General features: G+C 50.0%; 1 protein-coding gene across 2 annotated transcripts in view; it reads left to right on the top strand.

Moving 5' to 3' along the window:
• The window catches only part of fat4 (FAT atypical cadherin 4), a 92696-nt gene that overhangs the window by 49605 nt on the left and 25591 nt on the right, over window positions 1–17500 (top strand). The window contains exons 2-6 of one of the 2 annotated variants that reach the window (XM_076988110.1): window positions 4104–4235; window positions 8281–8542; window positions 9175–9525; window positions 12644–13566; window positions 14605–14779. In XM_076988110.1, the coding sequence (XP_076844225.1) occupies window positions 4104–4235; window positions 8281–8542; window positions 9175–9525; window positions 12644–13566; window positions 14605–14779 (1843 nt within the window). Of the gene's footprint in view, window positions 1–4103; window positions 4236–8280; window positions 8543–9174; window positions 9526–12643; window positions 13571–14604; window positions 14780–17500 lie in introns of both variants that reach the window. The other variant, XM_076988119.1, reaches the window with a different exon arrangement.

Raw genomic sequence — 17500 nt, 5'->3', positions numbered from 1 at the left:
CACTCCCCATCACCCCCATCACACTCCCCAGTACACACCCATCACACTCCCCAGTACACACCCATCACACTCCCCATCACCCCCATCACACTTCCCAGTACACACCCATCACACTCCCCAGTACACACCCATCACACTTCCCAGTACACCCCATCACACTCCCCAGTACACACCCATCACACTCCCCAGTACACACCCATCACACTCCCCAGTACACACCCATCACACTCCCCATCACCCCCATCACACTCCCCAGTACACACCACAGGGCCGATATACAGGGGCACATGCTTACACACACACACACACACACACACACACACACACACACACACACACACACACACGGAGTTGATACAGATGGATAAGTTTGGTCATCAAGATCAGTGTTCATTTCATATGTGTCATGTCCATCCCTCTATCCATACATTAATCCTTCATTTACTACAATAGATTATTCATTTAATCATACCAGCAAACAAATATATACATATATTTCCTTATAACCTTAGTTAACTAAAGCATCAGTTCTGGTTATCTCCGTATCTCACTTTAAGCCAATATCATCGACATGAAACACACACACACACACACCTTGGTTTTATTAGGGAACTTTTTTCGATTGTTTTCTTCCCTCTGTAATATTTTAATAGTCTTGCAACATGTTTAAGAATGTTAGTGTCGAGTAAATCCATTGGCATGGCAAACACATGAGTGAGTAATGGGTTTAGCAGTGTGTGTGTGTGTGTGTGTGTGTGCGTGCGTGTGTGTGAGTGTGTGTGTGTGTGTGTGTGTCTGTGTGTGCGTGCCTGCATGTGTCTGTGTGTGAGTGTGTGCGTGCGTGCGTGCGTGCGTGTGTGAGTGTATGTGTGTGTGTGCGTGCCTGCGTGTGTCTGTGTGTGCGCGTATGTGTGTGTGTGCGTGTCCATGTGTGTTTGTGTTCATGTGTGTGTGTGCGTGTCCATGTGTGTTTTTCTTCGTGTGTGTGTGTGTGTGTGTGTGTGTGTGTGTGTGTGTGTGTGTGTATGTGTGTAACTTAAGGAGAGAGTATGTTTGTGAGTGGATAGGTGGACTTTTAAAAGAAAATTTGATTCAGATGTCTGGTGTAGGGTTAACATCTAACACACACACACACACACAGAGGCACTATTTACAGGCGCTGTATGTGTGTGATGGCAGTGTGTGGCGAGGTGAAGCACAAGAGCATTATGGGTACACTGAGTATACACACCCTCACTCACAGCCTATGTGAGTCTATTATTCAACACAGCTATCAATGATTCACACAAGGACCTGCACGCAAAACACACACACATACTTACACACACACACACACACACACACACATACATACTTACACACACACACACACCCACACATACACAACTCTTCTGACCTCCATCTTTTTCCTTTTTCTCTGCTGAATTTTTCACACCACTTTCTTTGATATCCACCCCAGGGGATTGTGGGTAGTGTAAACTGAAATTACTGGCTGTAATTATTTCACATAACTGCAACTCTTGCTTAATTATCTGCATGAGCAGCGTCTGTATTATTTACACATCCAGACCACATGAGACTTGCAGAAATATTTAGTGTTTGTTGACTTTACTTTGTCCACAGTGACTGTGGTGGAGTGTGGACATTTTTTTTAATTCAATATTCTACATGGCTCAGAACTCCTCCGTGTCTCCTCTGTGTCTCTCCATGTCTCCTCTGTGTCTCTCCATGTCTCCTCCGTGTCTCCTCTGTGTCTCTCCATGTCTCCTCCATGTCTCCTCCGTGTCTCCTCCCAAGTGTTTTCGTGACACTTGCATTGCTTAGTTGTCTCTCTGTGAATATAATTTTATTTGTTTTAACAGATTGAGTCTAGTTCAACTGTTTTAAAGGGGATGGACATAGATGGGTCTTCTAGGACGTGCTTGTTTTTGGTGACGAACAAGTGCATGTCTGCTGAGGAGATGAGATGTTCATGATGGGAGCATGTGCCACTAGACCCCAGTGAGCTCTCATCTGACTGACCCCAGATCAGCATGTGTGCACGCTCTGCTCCCCAGACGCACTGATGGCCCATCTGACCATGTGGGAGTTTCATGATGGGAAACAGATATACTGTAATGAGAGAGTCTCTGTGCCACATATAGAGAAATGGACAGGGAGAGAGAGAAAGCGAGGAAAAAAATAGAGGAGAAAGAGAGAGGGCAACAGACCAGGAGAGAGCAGAGCACAGAAAGAGGCATAAAGAGATAAAGAGAGAGAGGGATAGAGGGATAGAGAGAGATGGAGAGAGGAATAGAGAGTGAGAGGCAGCTATCTGTGGAGATGGGCTGTACTAGAAGTGCATGTTCTGGTCTTTGCTCACTCCCTCTTTCTCTCACTCCCTCTCTCTCTCACTCCCTCTCTCTCTCACTCCCTCTCTCTCTTCCTGCAAGGTTGTACTTCACCTCCATTTATCTGAGCTGTGCAGATGGAGTGGAAACTTTTCCCAGTCACGTTTCCCAGGATCACGTAGCCATGCGTCCTCTACAGAGGCCCAAGGGGTCAATGAAGCAGGTTCTGTAAGAGTCGTTTGGCCTGGTAGAGTCTGAGCCACTGGCCCTGCAGGAGACACCATCACTGGCCCTGCAGGAGACACCATCACTGGCCGTTTGCCGTCTTGGGTTCCTGGGACGGAACACGAGAACATCTTGTTCTGTGCTCAAACAGCGGAAACGTGATTATTGTTTGAGGGAGACTTGAATGTGGTGGGTTGCCTGAGACTCAGATTCACAGTCCAAAACCGCTGTGTAAGACGCAGTCAGGACTCTACAAGCAGTCAGGACTCTGGAAGCAGTCAGGACTCTACAAGCAGTCAGGACTCTAGAAGAGCAAATGGGTTTGTCCTGCAGTAGGAACTGAGAAGACATGCTGAATCTGGGCTGTGTGTTCTGGAGCTCCTGACCCGGAGTGGCCCGTTCCAACCTGGACATCTACCTGAGCAAAGACAGCATAGCTGAAGTGTTTAACGAGACAGGGCTGGACACGGGGACGACATGGTCAGGACAGTGATGGTGTCCTACACGGGGATGACGTGGTCAGGACAGTGATGGTGTCCTTCACGGGGACGACGTGGTCAGGACAGTGAAGGTGTCCTACACGGGGACGACGTGGTCAGGACAGTGATGGTGTCCTTCACGGGGACGATGTGGTCAGGACAGTGATGGTGTCCTACACGGGGACGACGTGGTCAGGACAGTGATGGTGTCCTTCACGGGGACGACGTGGTCAGGACAGTGATGGTGTCCTTCACGGGGACGACGTGGTCAGGACAGTGATGGTGTCCTACACGGGGACGACGTGGTCAGGACAGTGATGGTGTCCTACACGGGGACGACGTGGTCAGGACAGTTATGGTGTCCTTCACGGGGACGACGTGGTCAGGACAGTTATGGTCTCCATGTGCCTTCACTCAGTTTTGTCACAAATGGAATTAATGGCTTGTTGCAGACATTATTAAAACAGGCCGTGGACACGCTGGCCTTCTAAACACACACATATTTACTGGAGGAATAAACAGCAAACGCGCGTCTGGGTTCCAGCACTGCACTGTTTATTGGCAACAGATCACGTGCTTAGCCAAACAGTTACTGGATCAAGTTTAAGTTGCATGTATTGATTTTGCTATGTGCATGCATATGTGTGGAGTGGGTTGATGCTGTGAAATCAGTGCACATAGTTTTTGTTTGGTCTCTGAAGTACACGGAGCTCGGGTCCTCGGGGTTGTTGGGTTTGCTCCCGCGCGGGGCGGAGCTAGGACCGGCCCTGTGCTCTCAGCTGAGACTGCAGGATTAGCACGGACAGATATGGCCTAACACTCTGACAGCATCAAACTTCAATAGGACTGTGGACGGAAGCTTCCGGAAGAATGTTTCAGTCACTGTAAGACGTCATGACAGAAGTCAATGAGAAACACATGCATCCCTTGAAGGTATATAAGGATGGTGGTGAATATTTAGTTCAACTCTCTCTCTCTCTCTCTCTCTCTCTCTCTCTCTCTCTCTCTCTCTCTCTCTCTCTCTGTCTCTCTCTCTCTCTCTCTCTTTCTTTCTCTCTCTCTCTTTCAGGTGGAGATTACCCTGCAGGACATTAATGACAACCCTCCAGTTTTTCTCACCGATATGCTGGACGTGACCGTGCAGGAGAATGTTGGTGACGGCTTCAGGATAATGCAGCTAACAGCCAGTGATGCTGACGAGGTAGGGCATCTCTACGGAATACTCCGGAATACTCCAGAATACTCCGCACCTCCTCTCAATATTCCTGCTGTATGTACTCTGGCAGGGCAGAGATTTAAGTGATATTCCGTGTGAAAAATTATTGCTACGGTTACCGTGAGAAATAAGTCAAACATAACTTTCCGCTGTGCTCTAATGGTGTGTGTGTGTGTGTGTGTGTGTGTGTGCTTTAATGGTGTGTGTGTGTGTTCTCTACTGGAGCACACTGCAGGCTATAACAAAGGGGAAAGTGTGGATTGATATCATTAATGACATTAACAGAAAACTTAAACTTGTGTGTGAGTGTGTGTGTGTGTGTGTGTGTGTTTGTGTGTGTGTGTGTGTGTGTGTGTGTGTGGAGGGTGTTTCTTACTAGCGTTGTGGGAATCACTCTGTAGGTCACAGCAGCAGCTGCAGGGGATGTGGAACGACTAGAGCACTGATCACGTGGCTTCTGGGTAGGGGCCCGGGATGAGTTAGGGACCGGGGGTGAGTTAGGGACCTGGGGTGAGTTAGGGACCGGGGGTGAGTTAGGGACCTGGGGTGAGTTAGGGACCCGGGATGAGTTAGGGACCTGGGGTGAGTTAAAGACCCGGGATGAGTTAGGGACCCGGGATGAGTTAGGGACCTGGGGTGAGTTAAGGACCCGGGATGAGTTAGGGACCTGGGTTTGAGTTAGCTTGCCAGGGTTTGCATGCATGAAGAACAGGAGACTGGGCAGGTTAACTGCGATTGGCAGAAGATGTTCAAGAGGAAGTGGTTTAAATGAGGGGAGTGGTTTAAATGAGGGGGAGTGGCTTTTATAAGGTAAAAAGATCTTTAGTATTGAACCCACTGTACTGTTAAATATACCTCATGTCTCTGTCTCTCTCCCCCCCTCACTCTCCCCCTCTCTTTGTCTCTCTCTCTCTTTTCTGTCATTCTCTCTGTCTGTCTTTCTCTCTCTGTCTCTCTCTGTCCTTTCTCTCTCTCTTTCTTGCTCTCTGATTTCATGATGTTACCCAATACACATCATGGCTCAGGTTGGTCTGGTACCGAGCGGCTAACCGTTGTCTCTCCGCTGGCTTTGGTCTCACACCAGCATCCTCAGACCACACTGTGAAACCACTGCTCAGTGTCCCCATCTCTAGTTCCTTCACTCCGAGCAGAGGGAGCACGCTAGCGCATGCACACTAGTGCTCAGCACGGCTGCGATACATTACACCACAGCCTGGAGCAGTCCCCCTGGGCGTCTGTCTTGACCACTTCAGAGTGGACATGAGTGTGTTTTACACGTATCAGGTCACATTTGCTCGTGGTAAAGGATGAAAAAACACCGAATTGCCCCAGAAGCCTTCAGATCAGGTTCAGCGTCTGCAGGTTTTCGGAGGTTGGAGCAGATTTGAGCGGAGCGCGGCTAAATGCGGAGAGGTTTTCGGAGGCTAGCTCAGGTGCATCTCCAGGGTTTTGATTCCTCCAGGTTTTTTTGCACTACGCCTCTGCAACTTGGCCCGGTTTCAGATCTCATCCGTTTGGAGCAGGCAGGTCTAGAACCATTTCTTCTTCGTCCAGACCTTCCCAGGTGTCTGGTGGGTTTAGTCCACCTCTAGCGAGGAGGAGCAACAACGTCTCATTGGGGCCAGCGTGGACGCGCTCGCCACGGTCCGGTGGAGCGAGCCAAGCCCCGGGGCGTTTGTGCAGCGGGCCAGACGTCCGCTGCTGGGCCTCCGGCTTCCTAATGAGCTCCACTGCCGGACGTGTGGGAACCGTGTGGAGGGAACCGTGTGGAGGGAACCGTGTTTCCCGCCATCCATCTTTGCAGTATTTCCAACACTGAGATATGTGGAAAAAAAAATAGCTATGAAAAGAATGAAAGACAGATTAGTGAGAGCAAGCTCTCAACGCTGTGCTCCATCAGCGCGTCTGGCTGTTACGCTGAAGGAGGTTCGTGTGCTGGTGTTGGGCGTCTGGGTCTTGAACAGGTGTTTCCACGTGTCGCTGTCACAGGCTGGACTACAAACACTCAGCGAGCCAACTGCCACTCCACCTGTTCAGAGCCAAGGGCCTTCTAAGGAGCTCGCGCAGATGTGTGTGTGTGTGTGTGTGTGTGTGTGTGTGTGTGTGTGTGTGTGTGTGTGTGTGTGTGTGTGTCAGTTTAAACTGACATTAATTAGGCCGCTGGGTTGTAATTTGGCTGACGGCTTGTCAGTGTGAGAGACCGCTGGCTTCTCTCTTCTTTCAGGAAACTGGGATTTCCTGCGTGGGTCACTCCACCTTCCCTATACACCACCTCATTCTCCACCTCCCTCCTTCCCTCCACCTCTCTCTCCCTCGTCTGTCCTGTGCTTGTTCTCTCTTTTTCTCTCCCTCTCTCTCCTCCCTCATCCTCTCAGTTAACTGAGTTTCCGTCTGTCCTGTTGTGTTGAGTCTTAATTGCTCCGCTTGTGCCCCCCCCCCCCCCCCCCCCCCCCCCAACTGAACTGTAAAGCTCCTCAACTCTATTGGGGGCGTCACACACGTGGTCAGACTCAGAGGCAGGAACACCTCCACCCACCTACACCACCTCCTGCACCTCCCCACAGACACTCATCCCACTAACAGAGCTTTAATTGGCTAGCAGAGGGAATTGTGTGTGTGTGTGTGTGTGTGTGTGTGTGTGTGTGTGTGTGTGTGTGTGGGGGGGGATGTGTGAGTGGGGGGGAAGGGGGGGGGGGGGCAAGGTGGCTGATGGGATTTCCAGATCCTGAGTGCTGATCGATGACAGCAGGCACCAGTGAAGAACAGACATGAACGTTGTTTTCTTTTCAGTTGCTCTCTCTCTCTCTCTCTCTCTCTCTTTCTTTCTTTCTTTCTTTCTTTTCTACCATTTGAGACAATTATGATAGACATTTAAATCCAGTTATTCATAGATTTGAAGAGAGTGGTAAGCTCGTTATGTTCCCAGCATCGTGCCTTTATCATGAATGACAGTGCCAGTCGTGTGGGACAGTGTGTTTGGTTTCAGTGTGCCAGCGTGTGTGGTGGTCTTCAAGGACCTCTTTTCCTGGTGGCTGTAGGATCAGATCTTTAAGAACCAGGGGATCAATTAGCTGAGTTTATAGAGGACTGTCCTGTCCCTCCCGCTCAGAGCGCACGGGTCGGGCGTGCAGACCCAGACCCATCCTGCAGCCTTGGCCATCTGTCTCAGCCCTGACTGGCATGTGAACTCCTGTGTACCTGTAGTAATGGATCCAGCAGTCTGGGAGGGGGGGGGGTGCACAGGGGCGGCAGCTCTGATGTCCCGCACCACCCAACACTGAGGCATCAACCCGGCAGGACGAAACCTTACACCCCCCCCTGTGGGGCAAAAAGGACGTAGCACTTTCGCTAATTGGTATTAATAAATTCAGAACACTGGGAGTCCAGCAGTGTTTAGGGGTTTTGCGACAAACAGAAACATTTCAACATGTCTTCCCCAGAACGTTTGTGAACTGCAAGGTGCTTTGGGTGTTTATGGTGGTTTCATGCTTGCTAGTACAGTAAACAATTTGGATAGTGAGGCAAAGGACAACTTTGTGGTCAGTGATCTGAATAGCTCAGCTATTGCACCTGTTAAAACAAACCAGGGAGATGGATGTTAACAAACCAGGGTGACCTGGGTGTAGGGCACTAGAGAACCCGGCCTGTGACCTGGGTGTAGGGCACTAGAGAACCCGGCCTGTGACCTGGGTGAAGGGCACTAGAGAACCCGGCCTGTGACCTGGGTGTAGGGCACTAGAGAACCCGGCGTGTGACCTGGGTGTAGGGCACTAGAGAACCCTGCCTGTGAACTGGGTATAGGGCACTAGAGAACCCTTCCTGTGACCTGGGTGTAGGACACTAGAGAACTCTGTTTGTGACCTGGGTGTAAGGCACTAGAGAACCAGTTTGCTAGTTTGCTACCTTTGTATTTCATCTTCATCTTTCATCTTTTGTATTTCATCTTTAGCTGGCTTCCCTTGGTATCGCCATGGTGCTGTTTTAAATAACATCAGAAAGAAGGTGTGGATATCTCTCCTTTTCATTCCAGGGTCCAAACGCTCTGGTCACCTACACCATAATCAGTGGGGCGGACGACAGCTTCCGTGTTGACCCGGAGTCAGGTGACCTCATTGCCACGAAGAGATTGGACAGAGAGCGGCGATCGAAGTACTCTCTCCTGGTGCGGGCGGATGACGGGCAGCAGTCATCGGACGTGCGCGTGAACATCACTGTTAGCGACGTGAACGATCACACACCCAAATTCTCGCGTGCTGTCTACTCCTTTGATGTTCCAGAGGATGTGACTGCAGGTACACACACCTTCACACAGCCTCCCACCTGCTTTTGTTTATTCTTACGTATCAGACCAAAAGAACTCCAAATAAGTTAATATTATTATTTATTAATATTGGTAGAGGTCGAGCTTTTTCAACACTGACCTGAACACAAGGTTCAAAATGACGAAGTTTACTTCTATTTTTGCTTCACTACTATCAAGTCTGGTCAGTTGTGGATTACTTGGCCCGATAGCTACCAGTGGCCCAAATGGGACAGCACGGCCCGGAAGGGCCAGAACGTTATGGCATAAAACAAGTCTGTAAGTTATCCGGGAGGAGTCCAACCAGACAAAACCGTCCATGGCTGACTTGCGGCGTTCATTGCTGCAGAAAATCAAACCCTCCAGTAAGAGTCGGAGCCTCTGGTGGGTTTTGATGGTTCAAACAACACGCGAGATTTTCTCCAGACCACAGAGATCAAACTGCTGCTGCAGCACAACAATCATAAACTCTATTGGGAGCATGTGAAAGTATACGGCAGCAACTGCAGTGCGGTTGAACTCCGCTTTGATCCACACTGGGTTCACCATTCTCTCTCTCTCTTTCTGTCTCTTCTATTCTTTAACTCTCTTCTTTTCTTCTCTTTTTTTCTGCCCATCTCTCAGGCTCCATTGTGGCAGCCATTTTGGCCAGCGACTCGGACTCCGGAGTGAACGGCGAGATAACCTACGCTCTGGAGGAACATGGCGATGACACCACCTTCCTCCTGAACCCTGTGACGGGTGTTTTCAACCTCACGCAGCCCCTGGATTATGAGACGCAGCAGTACTACGTCCTCACAGTGCGGGCGGCTGACGGAGGCGGCCAGGCCAGCTCGGTCCGTGTCTACTTTAACATTCTGGATGTCAACGATAACGAGCCTACCTTCAACGCCACCGTCTACAGCACCTCAGTCTTGGAGAACCTGAGCCCTGGATCGGCTGTCCTCACCGTGGTAGCCAGCGACGCAGACGACGGTGAGATCCGTAAAAACAGCACACGCATTCTACTGCCTGCTGTACTGCCATGGGATTACCACATCTGTTCTAGTGCAGTGGGATTAGTGGACCTGTACTAGTGCAGTGGGATTAGTGGACCTGTACTAGTGCAGTGGGATTAGTGGACCTGTACTAGTGTAGTGGGATTAGTGGACCTGTACTAGTGCAGTGAGATTAGTGGACCCGTGTTAGTGCGGTGGGATTAGTGGAACCGTGCTAGTGCAGTGGGATTAGTGGACCTGTTCTAGTGCAGTGGGATTAGTGGACCTGTACTAGTACAGTGGGATTAGTGGACCCGTGTTAGTGCAGTGAGATTAGTGGACCTGTACTAGTGCAGTGGGATTAGTGGACCTGTTCTAGTGCAGTGGGATTAGTGGACCTGTACTAGTGCAGTGGGATTCGTGGACCTGTACTAGTGCAGTGAGATTAGTGGACCTGTACTAGTGCAGTGAGATTAGTGGACCTGTACTAGTGCAGTGGGATTAGTGGACCCGTGCTAGTGCAGTGAGATTAGTGGACCTGTACTAGTGCAGTGAGATTAGTGGACCTGTACTAGTGCAGTGGGATTAGTGGACCTGTACTAGTGCAGTGAGATTAGTGGACCCGTACTAGTGCAGTGGGATTAGTGGACCTGTACTAGTGCAGTGGGATTAGTGGACCTGTACTAGTGCAGTGAGATTAGTGGACCTGTACTAGTGCAGTGGGATTAGTGGACCCGTGTTAGTGCAGTGAGATTAGTGGACCTGTACTAGTGCAGTGGGATTAGTGGACCTGTACTAGTGCAGTGGGATTCGTGGATCTGTACTATTGCAGTGGGATTAGTGGACCTGTACTAGTGCAGTGAGATTAGTGGACCCGTGTTAGTGCAGTGGGATTAGTGGACCTGTACTAGTGCAGTGGGATTAGTGGACCTGTACTAGTGCAGTGGGATTAGTGGTGTTTTCAATGGACAAATCCACAGTACAGTGACAATTTATTTGCATTGAATTAAATAGAAGCAATTAAACTAAAAGCTTTGCCAAACAAATCTAGAAATAAATCCACAGAAACTCTAGAAATTTCTACCATGTATATTGTTTTTGCAAAGTTTGTACAGAAAAAAAAACTCAAAATCCCGTGTGCATTATGTCACAGCTCGATAGTTTTTAGCCTAAAATAGTCATTCAAAGTTTGTTGACATTTGACCGGCTTGATTTTCTGTGCTTCTTAGTTTCATTTCACATGAGAAATGTAACTTCTGTGATGGTGTTGTCCCAGGGGTCCAGTGAGGCCACACCATCACAGCCCCTCTGTGATTAATATTATGTACTCCGTCACAGAGCTGAAAGGTGGATGTCTGGTGGTGTTAAGCACGTAGCCCTGCGTATTGTCTCCTCACACAGCCTACACCCACTAGTGTTTGAGGTTCCTGCATGTTAGCGTAGTGTCTGTGGGTTAGGCTAACCCTACCCATTGCATGCAAGGTGCTAGCGGCATGGACTCTCACAGCAGGGCTCATGGAGTCAGAACCAGGCTCCACCCCAGGAATTCCAGGCTCCGCCCCAAGAACGCTGGAGCCCAGCGCTACAATGCTTGTCTTGGTCTCCAGCCTCAGTTAGTACATAACACGGTTATGGTGGCATACATTTCTGTCTCTGGCATCTCTCCCTCTCTCTCTATCCTCTCTCTCCCTCTCTCCTTTTTCTGTCCCTCTTTCCCTCTTTCCCTTCTCTCTCTTTCTCTCTCTGTCTCTCTCTCCCCCTCTATCTACCCCTCTCTTCCCCCTCTGTTCCTTTCTCTCCCCCCCCCCCCCCCGTCTCCACGGACACTCTCACACATCCATCTCCTCTGTGTCTCCTCGAGACTCTCTCCAGTCTCCACAAACTCATGGCAGGATCGGCCCGCCACAGTGCCGACCATATCGCTCCCCACACAGCGCTGTTAGCACTTCCTGAGCCGTGACCTCTGGCCCTGGCAGCAGACGCACAGAGCTGGCGTGGCCCGATGAAGAGATTGCTTGTGCACTATAATCAGCGGGGGGAATTGTGGGAAGGTGCTGAAGCGGTCTGCGGATCCAGGCCAGTGGCTGGCAGAGAGCATGTTGGCTGTGAGCTCATTACCCACGCCGCTAGCGGACGCCAAGCTAACGCTCCTCTGCCCTGTCCTGCCAAAGCATTAACGGTTTCATTAACAACAAAGGCCGAGGTGAAACAGCTTACTACATAAGTGTCAGCTTTCATTTTTTACAATGCACGCAGGTTTTCAGCACAGCATGAAAATGCACTGGGGTTATTTGGGGTTGGGAAGATAACCTCACAGTTACTGAAACATTAAGGGTCATATCAGCAGCCTTGGGAAAAATACATTTTTCAAACAAATGCCAAATCTCTGAAATGCAGTTAACGCATGAACTAGTGGAGATATTTCTGATTCGCCCGCATTCTTGAGCTGCAAACTCAGATAGTTCATGCGAAGGAAGTGAATGTATCAGCACCAGATGTTGTTGCAACAATATGTGGAAAAGCATCCATCATATAAGCATAAGAGTGTGCAAGGACACTTGTGTGAGCTGTGAGGTGCTGTGGTTATTCAGGACACTTGTGTGAGCTGTGAGGTGATGTGGGACTAGTTAAGATATTCAATTATTTACTGGATGTTGATGTGCTGGATTTGTTGCAGTTTAAACACTCCAGTATCAACCTGATAACCGTTTAAATGTTTCTGGGTTGAAAAGGATTATTTATGAGTTTTAGAGTTTCGAAAAATGATTGTAATAATGAATCCCATATTTAAGCCTATATTCTATATATATAATAATAAATTTTATTAATGTAATTATATAATAACTATTTACAAAAAAATAAAAATATGTATTCTAATAAGAACTGAATCAGGTGAAGTAATTATTTCTGGAAGCTGTTCTCTTTATTGTGTGTGAGCACACACCTGTATGTACAGCAGCTCAAACTGCCGGGACTCTGATGTTAATCATAATCATTAACATATATCATATAACATATCAATACTTATGATATTTAAGTACACCTAAATATTTATCGGCAACTGTACAACTGTCCTTCTGATTTTTACTGATAGAATGTTCTGGTGTGTTTTTCAGGCCCCAACGCTCAGCTGGCGTACAGTATCGCCTCAGGAGACCCTCAGGAGCAGTTTAGCATCACTGCCACCGGTGTCCTTCAAACCCGCAAAGTTCTAGACCGGGAGGCTCGCTCCTTCTACAACCTCATCGTTACCGTTAGTGACCTGGCTCCACCCCCCGCGGCTCGCTTCACAAGCTCCGCCCAGGTGTCCATCATTCTGCTGGACGTGAACGACTGCGCGCCAGTGTTCACATCGCAGTCGAGGGCGTACGTGCGGGAGAACACGGCGGTGGACACGGTGGTGTTCACCGCACTGGCCACCGACGCCGACAGTGGACCCAACAGCTACGTGGAGTACTCCCTCGCTGGTTCCCACGGCAACAAATTCAGCATGGGCGCGGTGGATGGCAGCGTCCGCCTCGTGGGGGAACTGGACCGTGAGGAGATGGCCAATTACACGCTGACGCTGGTGGCCACGGACAAGGGCCAGCCGGTGCTCTCCTCCACCATGGAGGTGACCATGGTGGTGCTCGACATGAACGACAACACGCCGAGCTTCTCGCAGAACATCTACGACGTGGAGATCCAGGAGGACACGCTCAGCGGGGCCGATGTGCTGCAGGTGTTTGCCAGTGATGCCGACGAGGGCACCAACGGCCAGATCCGCTTCTCCATCACCTCCGGGAACGAGAACGGCGACTTCCGCATTGACTCGGTGACGGGGGTGATCTCTGTTGCTAAGACGCTGGACCGGGAGGTGCGAGCGTGGTACTCGCTGGTTGTGCAGGCAGCAGACCGTGGGAGCAGCGCCCGAGTGGACCGGGCCACCGTCAACGTCGCCCTCTTGGATGTTAATGACTGTGTGCCCACGTTTGAGCTCTCGCCATACACCGTCACTGTCCAGGAGAACCTCAGGAACCTTCCCATGAACATCTTACAGGCACGTACACCAGAGCCGGCCCAGATCACACATAGAAGCAGACCAGGTCACACAGAACAAGCCAGATCACATAGAAAACGGCCCAGGTGACACAGAACCCAGAGTGTCTTTCCAAACCTTAACTCAAACCTTAACTCAAACCTTAACTCAAACCTTAACTCTAGCATGTAGAACTGAGTCTGACAAACACATACCTAATAGACACCCACACCACAACATGTACACACACACACACACACACACACATGCATTCACACAGTAATGAGCATAGGCAGGGGGAAAGAGCCCTAGAGAGGAAGGGAAGAGAGAGGGAGAGAATGGGAGAAAGACAGAAAGGAAGAGAAGAGAGTGACAGAAAGATAAGTAACATTTGTGAATGAAGAAGGCAGGTTTCTAGGCTGCTAAGCAACTCTGAAATAATCACATTTTATGGCCACTTAGTGGTTATACTGCAGATATTTTCCTAATATCTGATATTTTCCTAAAGACTAAAATTAATATTACAAATTATTATAAAATCACAGCTGCTTGCTTTTGTCAGTTAATCTCCATCCACCCATCTATCCATCTTTATAACAAGTCTTTTGTTCAGGTATCCATCCATTTGGCTTGATTTGGTTTTAAACCAATTATATACTTCCATCTATACACCCATTTGGCCACCCATCTCTCCATATCTCCATCTCTCCATCTCTTCATCTCTTCATCCCTCCATGCCTTCATTTCTCATTCATTCATCTCTCTATCTCTACATCTCATCTTACATTACTCTTGCCCTCTCCCCCTTCAACCCTCCATCTCTTCATCCCGCCAAGTCTTCATATCTCCATCTGTCCTTCTCTCCAAATTACACCTTTTCATCCCTTCATCCTTCCATCTCTCATCATTATATCTCTCCTTTTATCAATTTCTCCAGCTTTCATCTCTCCAACTCCAGTCTATCCAACCTTTATCTCTCCATCTGCAATCTCTCCATTTCTCCTTTTTTCCTTTTCTTCTCTTTCTAAAGAGCTTCCTATCTCTCCTGGTCTGTTCCAGGTAGTGGGACGTGATGATGACTCCGGTCTAAACGGCCAGCTGAGCTACAGTCTGAGTGGAGGTGATGAAGATGGCTGCTTCAGCCTGACATCTGGAGGGCAGCTCAGACTGGTGCGCACCCTCGACCGTGAAGATAAAGACCACTACAGCCTCCTGATCACCGCCATCGACTCAGGTAGGAGCACCACACACACACACCTACAGCCTGTTAAACAAAGCATAGGATGGCCTGGTGGTAGGGAACTGGTCTTGTGACTGGAGGGTCGTGGATTCGATTCGCAGACCAGAGGTCATGACTGAGGTGTCCTTGAGCAAGGCATCTAACCCCAACTGCTCCTGGGCGCCGGGCTAGGGCTGCCCACCGCTCTGGGCACGTGTGCACCACAGCCCCCTAGTAATCACTAGTGTGCAGAGGACAAATTTCGATTGCTGTGAAAAATCACAATTGACAAAATATGGCGCATTTCTAATATGGATTACTGTGCTGGTGAAGCTGTCTGTGTGAGGCTGTGTGTGTGTGTGTGTGTGTGTGTGTGTGTGTGTGTGTGTGTGTGTGTGTGTGTGTGTGTGTGTGTGTGTGTGTGTGTGTGAAGGCTATTCTGCGTCTGTCCACCTCTTCTCTTCAACCGTCAGCCAAACCACCTCAACCAACCTGACCCGCCCACATTCCAGCCCAGTCACATGACCTGCAGTAATGATGGGTATATTTTGACTGGCTCTGCATGTGGTGGGAATTGCAACAGTAAAACTCTCTTCCTGGAGCTGAGCCCTTCCTCTCCTGTACCCACTCCACCATCATCATCCCGCCCGTGTTTCTCTATGCCTGGGGGGCGGAGCCCTACACCGAGCCCATGGGGAGAATAGCCAATGAGCCGACTCAGGTTCCACCACTGCTCCACCCTCACCACTGCTCCGCCCCCACCACTGCTCCGCCCCCACCACTGCTCCGCCCCCACCACTGCTCCGCCCCACCATTGCTCCGCCCCCACCACTGCTCCGCCCCCACCACTGCTCCACCCCACCACTGCTCCGCCCCCACCACTGCTCCACCCCCACCACTGCTCCGCCCCCACCACTGCTCCACCCCCACCACTGCTCCGCCTCACCACTGCTCCGCCCCCACCACTGCTCCGCCCCACCACTGCTCCGCCCCCACCACTGCTCCGCCCCCACCACTGCTCCACCCCCACCACTGCTCCGCCCCCACCACTGCTCCACCCACCACTGCTCCGCCTCACCACTGCTCCGCCCCCACCACTGCTCCGCCCCACCACTGCTCCACCCACCACTGCTCCACCCCACCACTGCTCCGCCCCCACCACTGCTCCGCCCCCACCACTGCTCCGCCCCCACCACTGCTCCGCCCCCACCAGACCGATCTGTGTTGCTTCTTTTTGTGATTTGTTCACCACGATAAAGGTTCCAGGATGGTGAGTGACCCAAAGTGTCTGCTGGTGGACCTGCTCCAGTGGAGATCTTCACAACGTCCAGCACACAAACCACTTTAGAACGTCTCGTACACAAACCAGTCCAGAACATCCCGCACACAAACTCCTTGCTCACTTTTTCTTCTGGTCGATAGTGCTGGCAGGATTTAATGTTTGCTCTTCTAAATTCTCAATCATGGGACAGGAAGATAAATATTTATTGCGATTAAAACATGATTAATGATCTATAGGTTTGTGTATTTTCATACAAACCTCACCAGCTGTATTCCAACATTTCCCTAACAGCAGAAATAAGACAAATAAGGAATAACATTTTATTCTACAAAACAGTTATGAAGCAGTTACTCTCTCCTAATGGGAGAATGTTCAGAAACCTCAAATAGCTTCCTGGTTGGAATGGGTCAGGCCCGTTCAGATTACTGACTGAAGGGATGCTGCTTTCTGGTCAACGGATTGGAGGATGACCTGAGATTGTGTGTGTGTGTGTGTGTGTGTGTGTGTGTGTGTGTGTGTGTGTGTGTGTGTGTGTGTCCATGGGTGTGTGTCTTTCATTAATGGGAACTGTTAACAGGAGCTGTCAACCCTCCACCCCACTCTCCACCTCTTCCTCCACCTCATTCTCCACCCTGTCCCCCACCCACCACCTCATCCCTCTACCACAGTGCAAAGGCAGTGTTGGACATGAACAGTTAAACGCCTTTATGGGAGAGCATGAAGCTGCCAGTGGGTGGAGAGGAAGAGAGAGGCTGAGTGAAAGATAAATGAGAAAAGGGGAGACGGTATGGGAACTCGCTGAGAAAGGAGTGAGACGGCTGACAACATTCACACGAGCTGTGTTTGTTCACATTTATTAAAGAGACCGCAAATCTCCTCCGAGTGCCTATGGAACCACCGCACGCACACACACACACACACAGTCTCTCTGTTCACCTCCACCCTATAGGGCTGCACTGTTTGCCATTTGTCTTTTCAGCTTGGACGAGCGTTTAACAGATAAAAGATGTTAATGGCTGCTCCATTGAGCGCCTGTGTGCTTTTACAGAACTGGAGCCAGACATCTCCGTTCTGCAGAATACTGCCTCTCTAACGAGGCCCCTGGAGTGCACAGCGCCCTCTGTGGTTGGAGTTAAGCATAACTTCTCTCATAACAGGACTTCTTGTAGCAGAAAGAATTCTTGACACTCGATGTGTTATGGACGCCTGGCGTGAGCGGTGGTCTCGCGCGGCGTGAGATCGCGAGACTGGCCCGGCGAGCCCGGAGTCTCCGGGTGAGTCGTTGGCCAGGACCTCGCGAGCTGGCGGGCTCGTAGCGCTCGTATCTGCAGTTGAGATCAGCTCGTTCTGCTAGTGAGATATCAGATGTCTCGAGTGGAGTGAAGGCGGCCTGTAAAACACAGCTTTAGCTTTTAAACAACAGGCCATAACAGTGTGGTTTTAGGCACTGCTCC

Source organism: Brachyhypopomus gauderio, chromosome 2 (genome assembly GCF_052324685.1).
Source record: "Brachyhypopomus gauderio isolate BG-103 chromosome 2, BGAUD_0.2, whole genome shotgun sequence".
NCBI classification, from domain to species: domain Eukaryota; kingdom Metazoa; phylum Chordata; class Actinopteri; order Gymnotiformes; family Hypopomidae; genus Brachyhypopomus; species Brachyhypopomus gauderio.
This window is presented reverse-complemented; position numbering and strand designations above follow the sequence as displayed.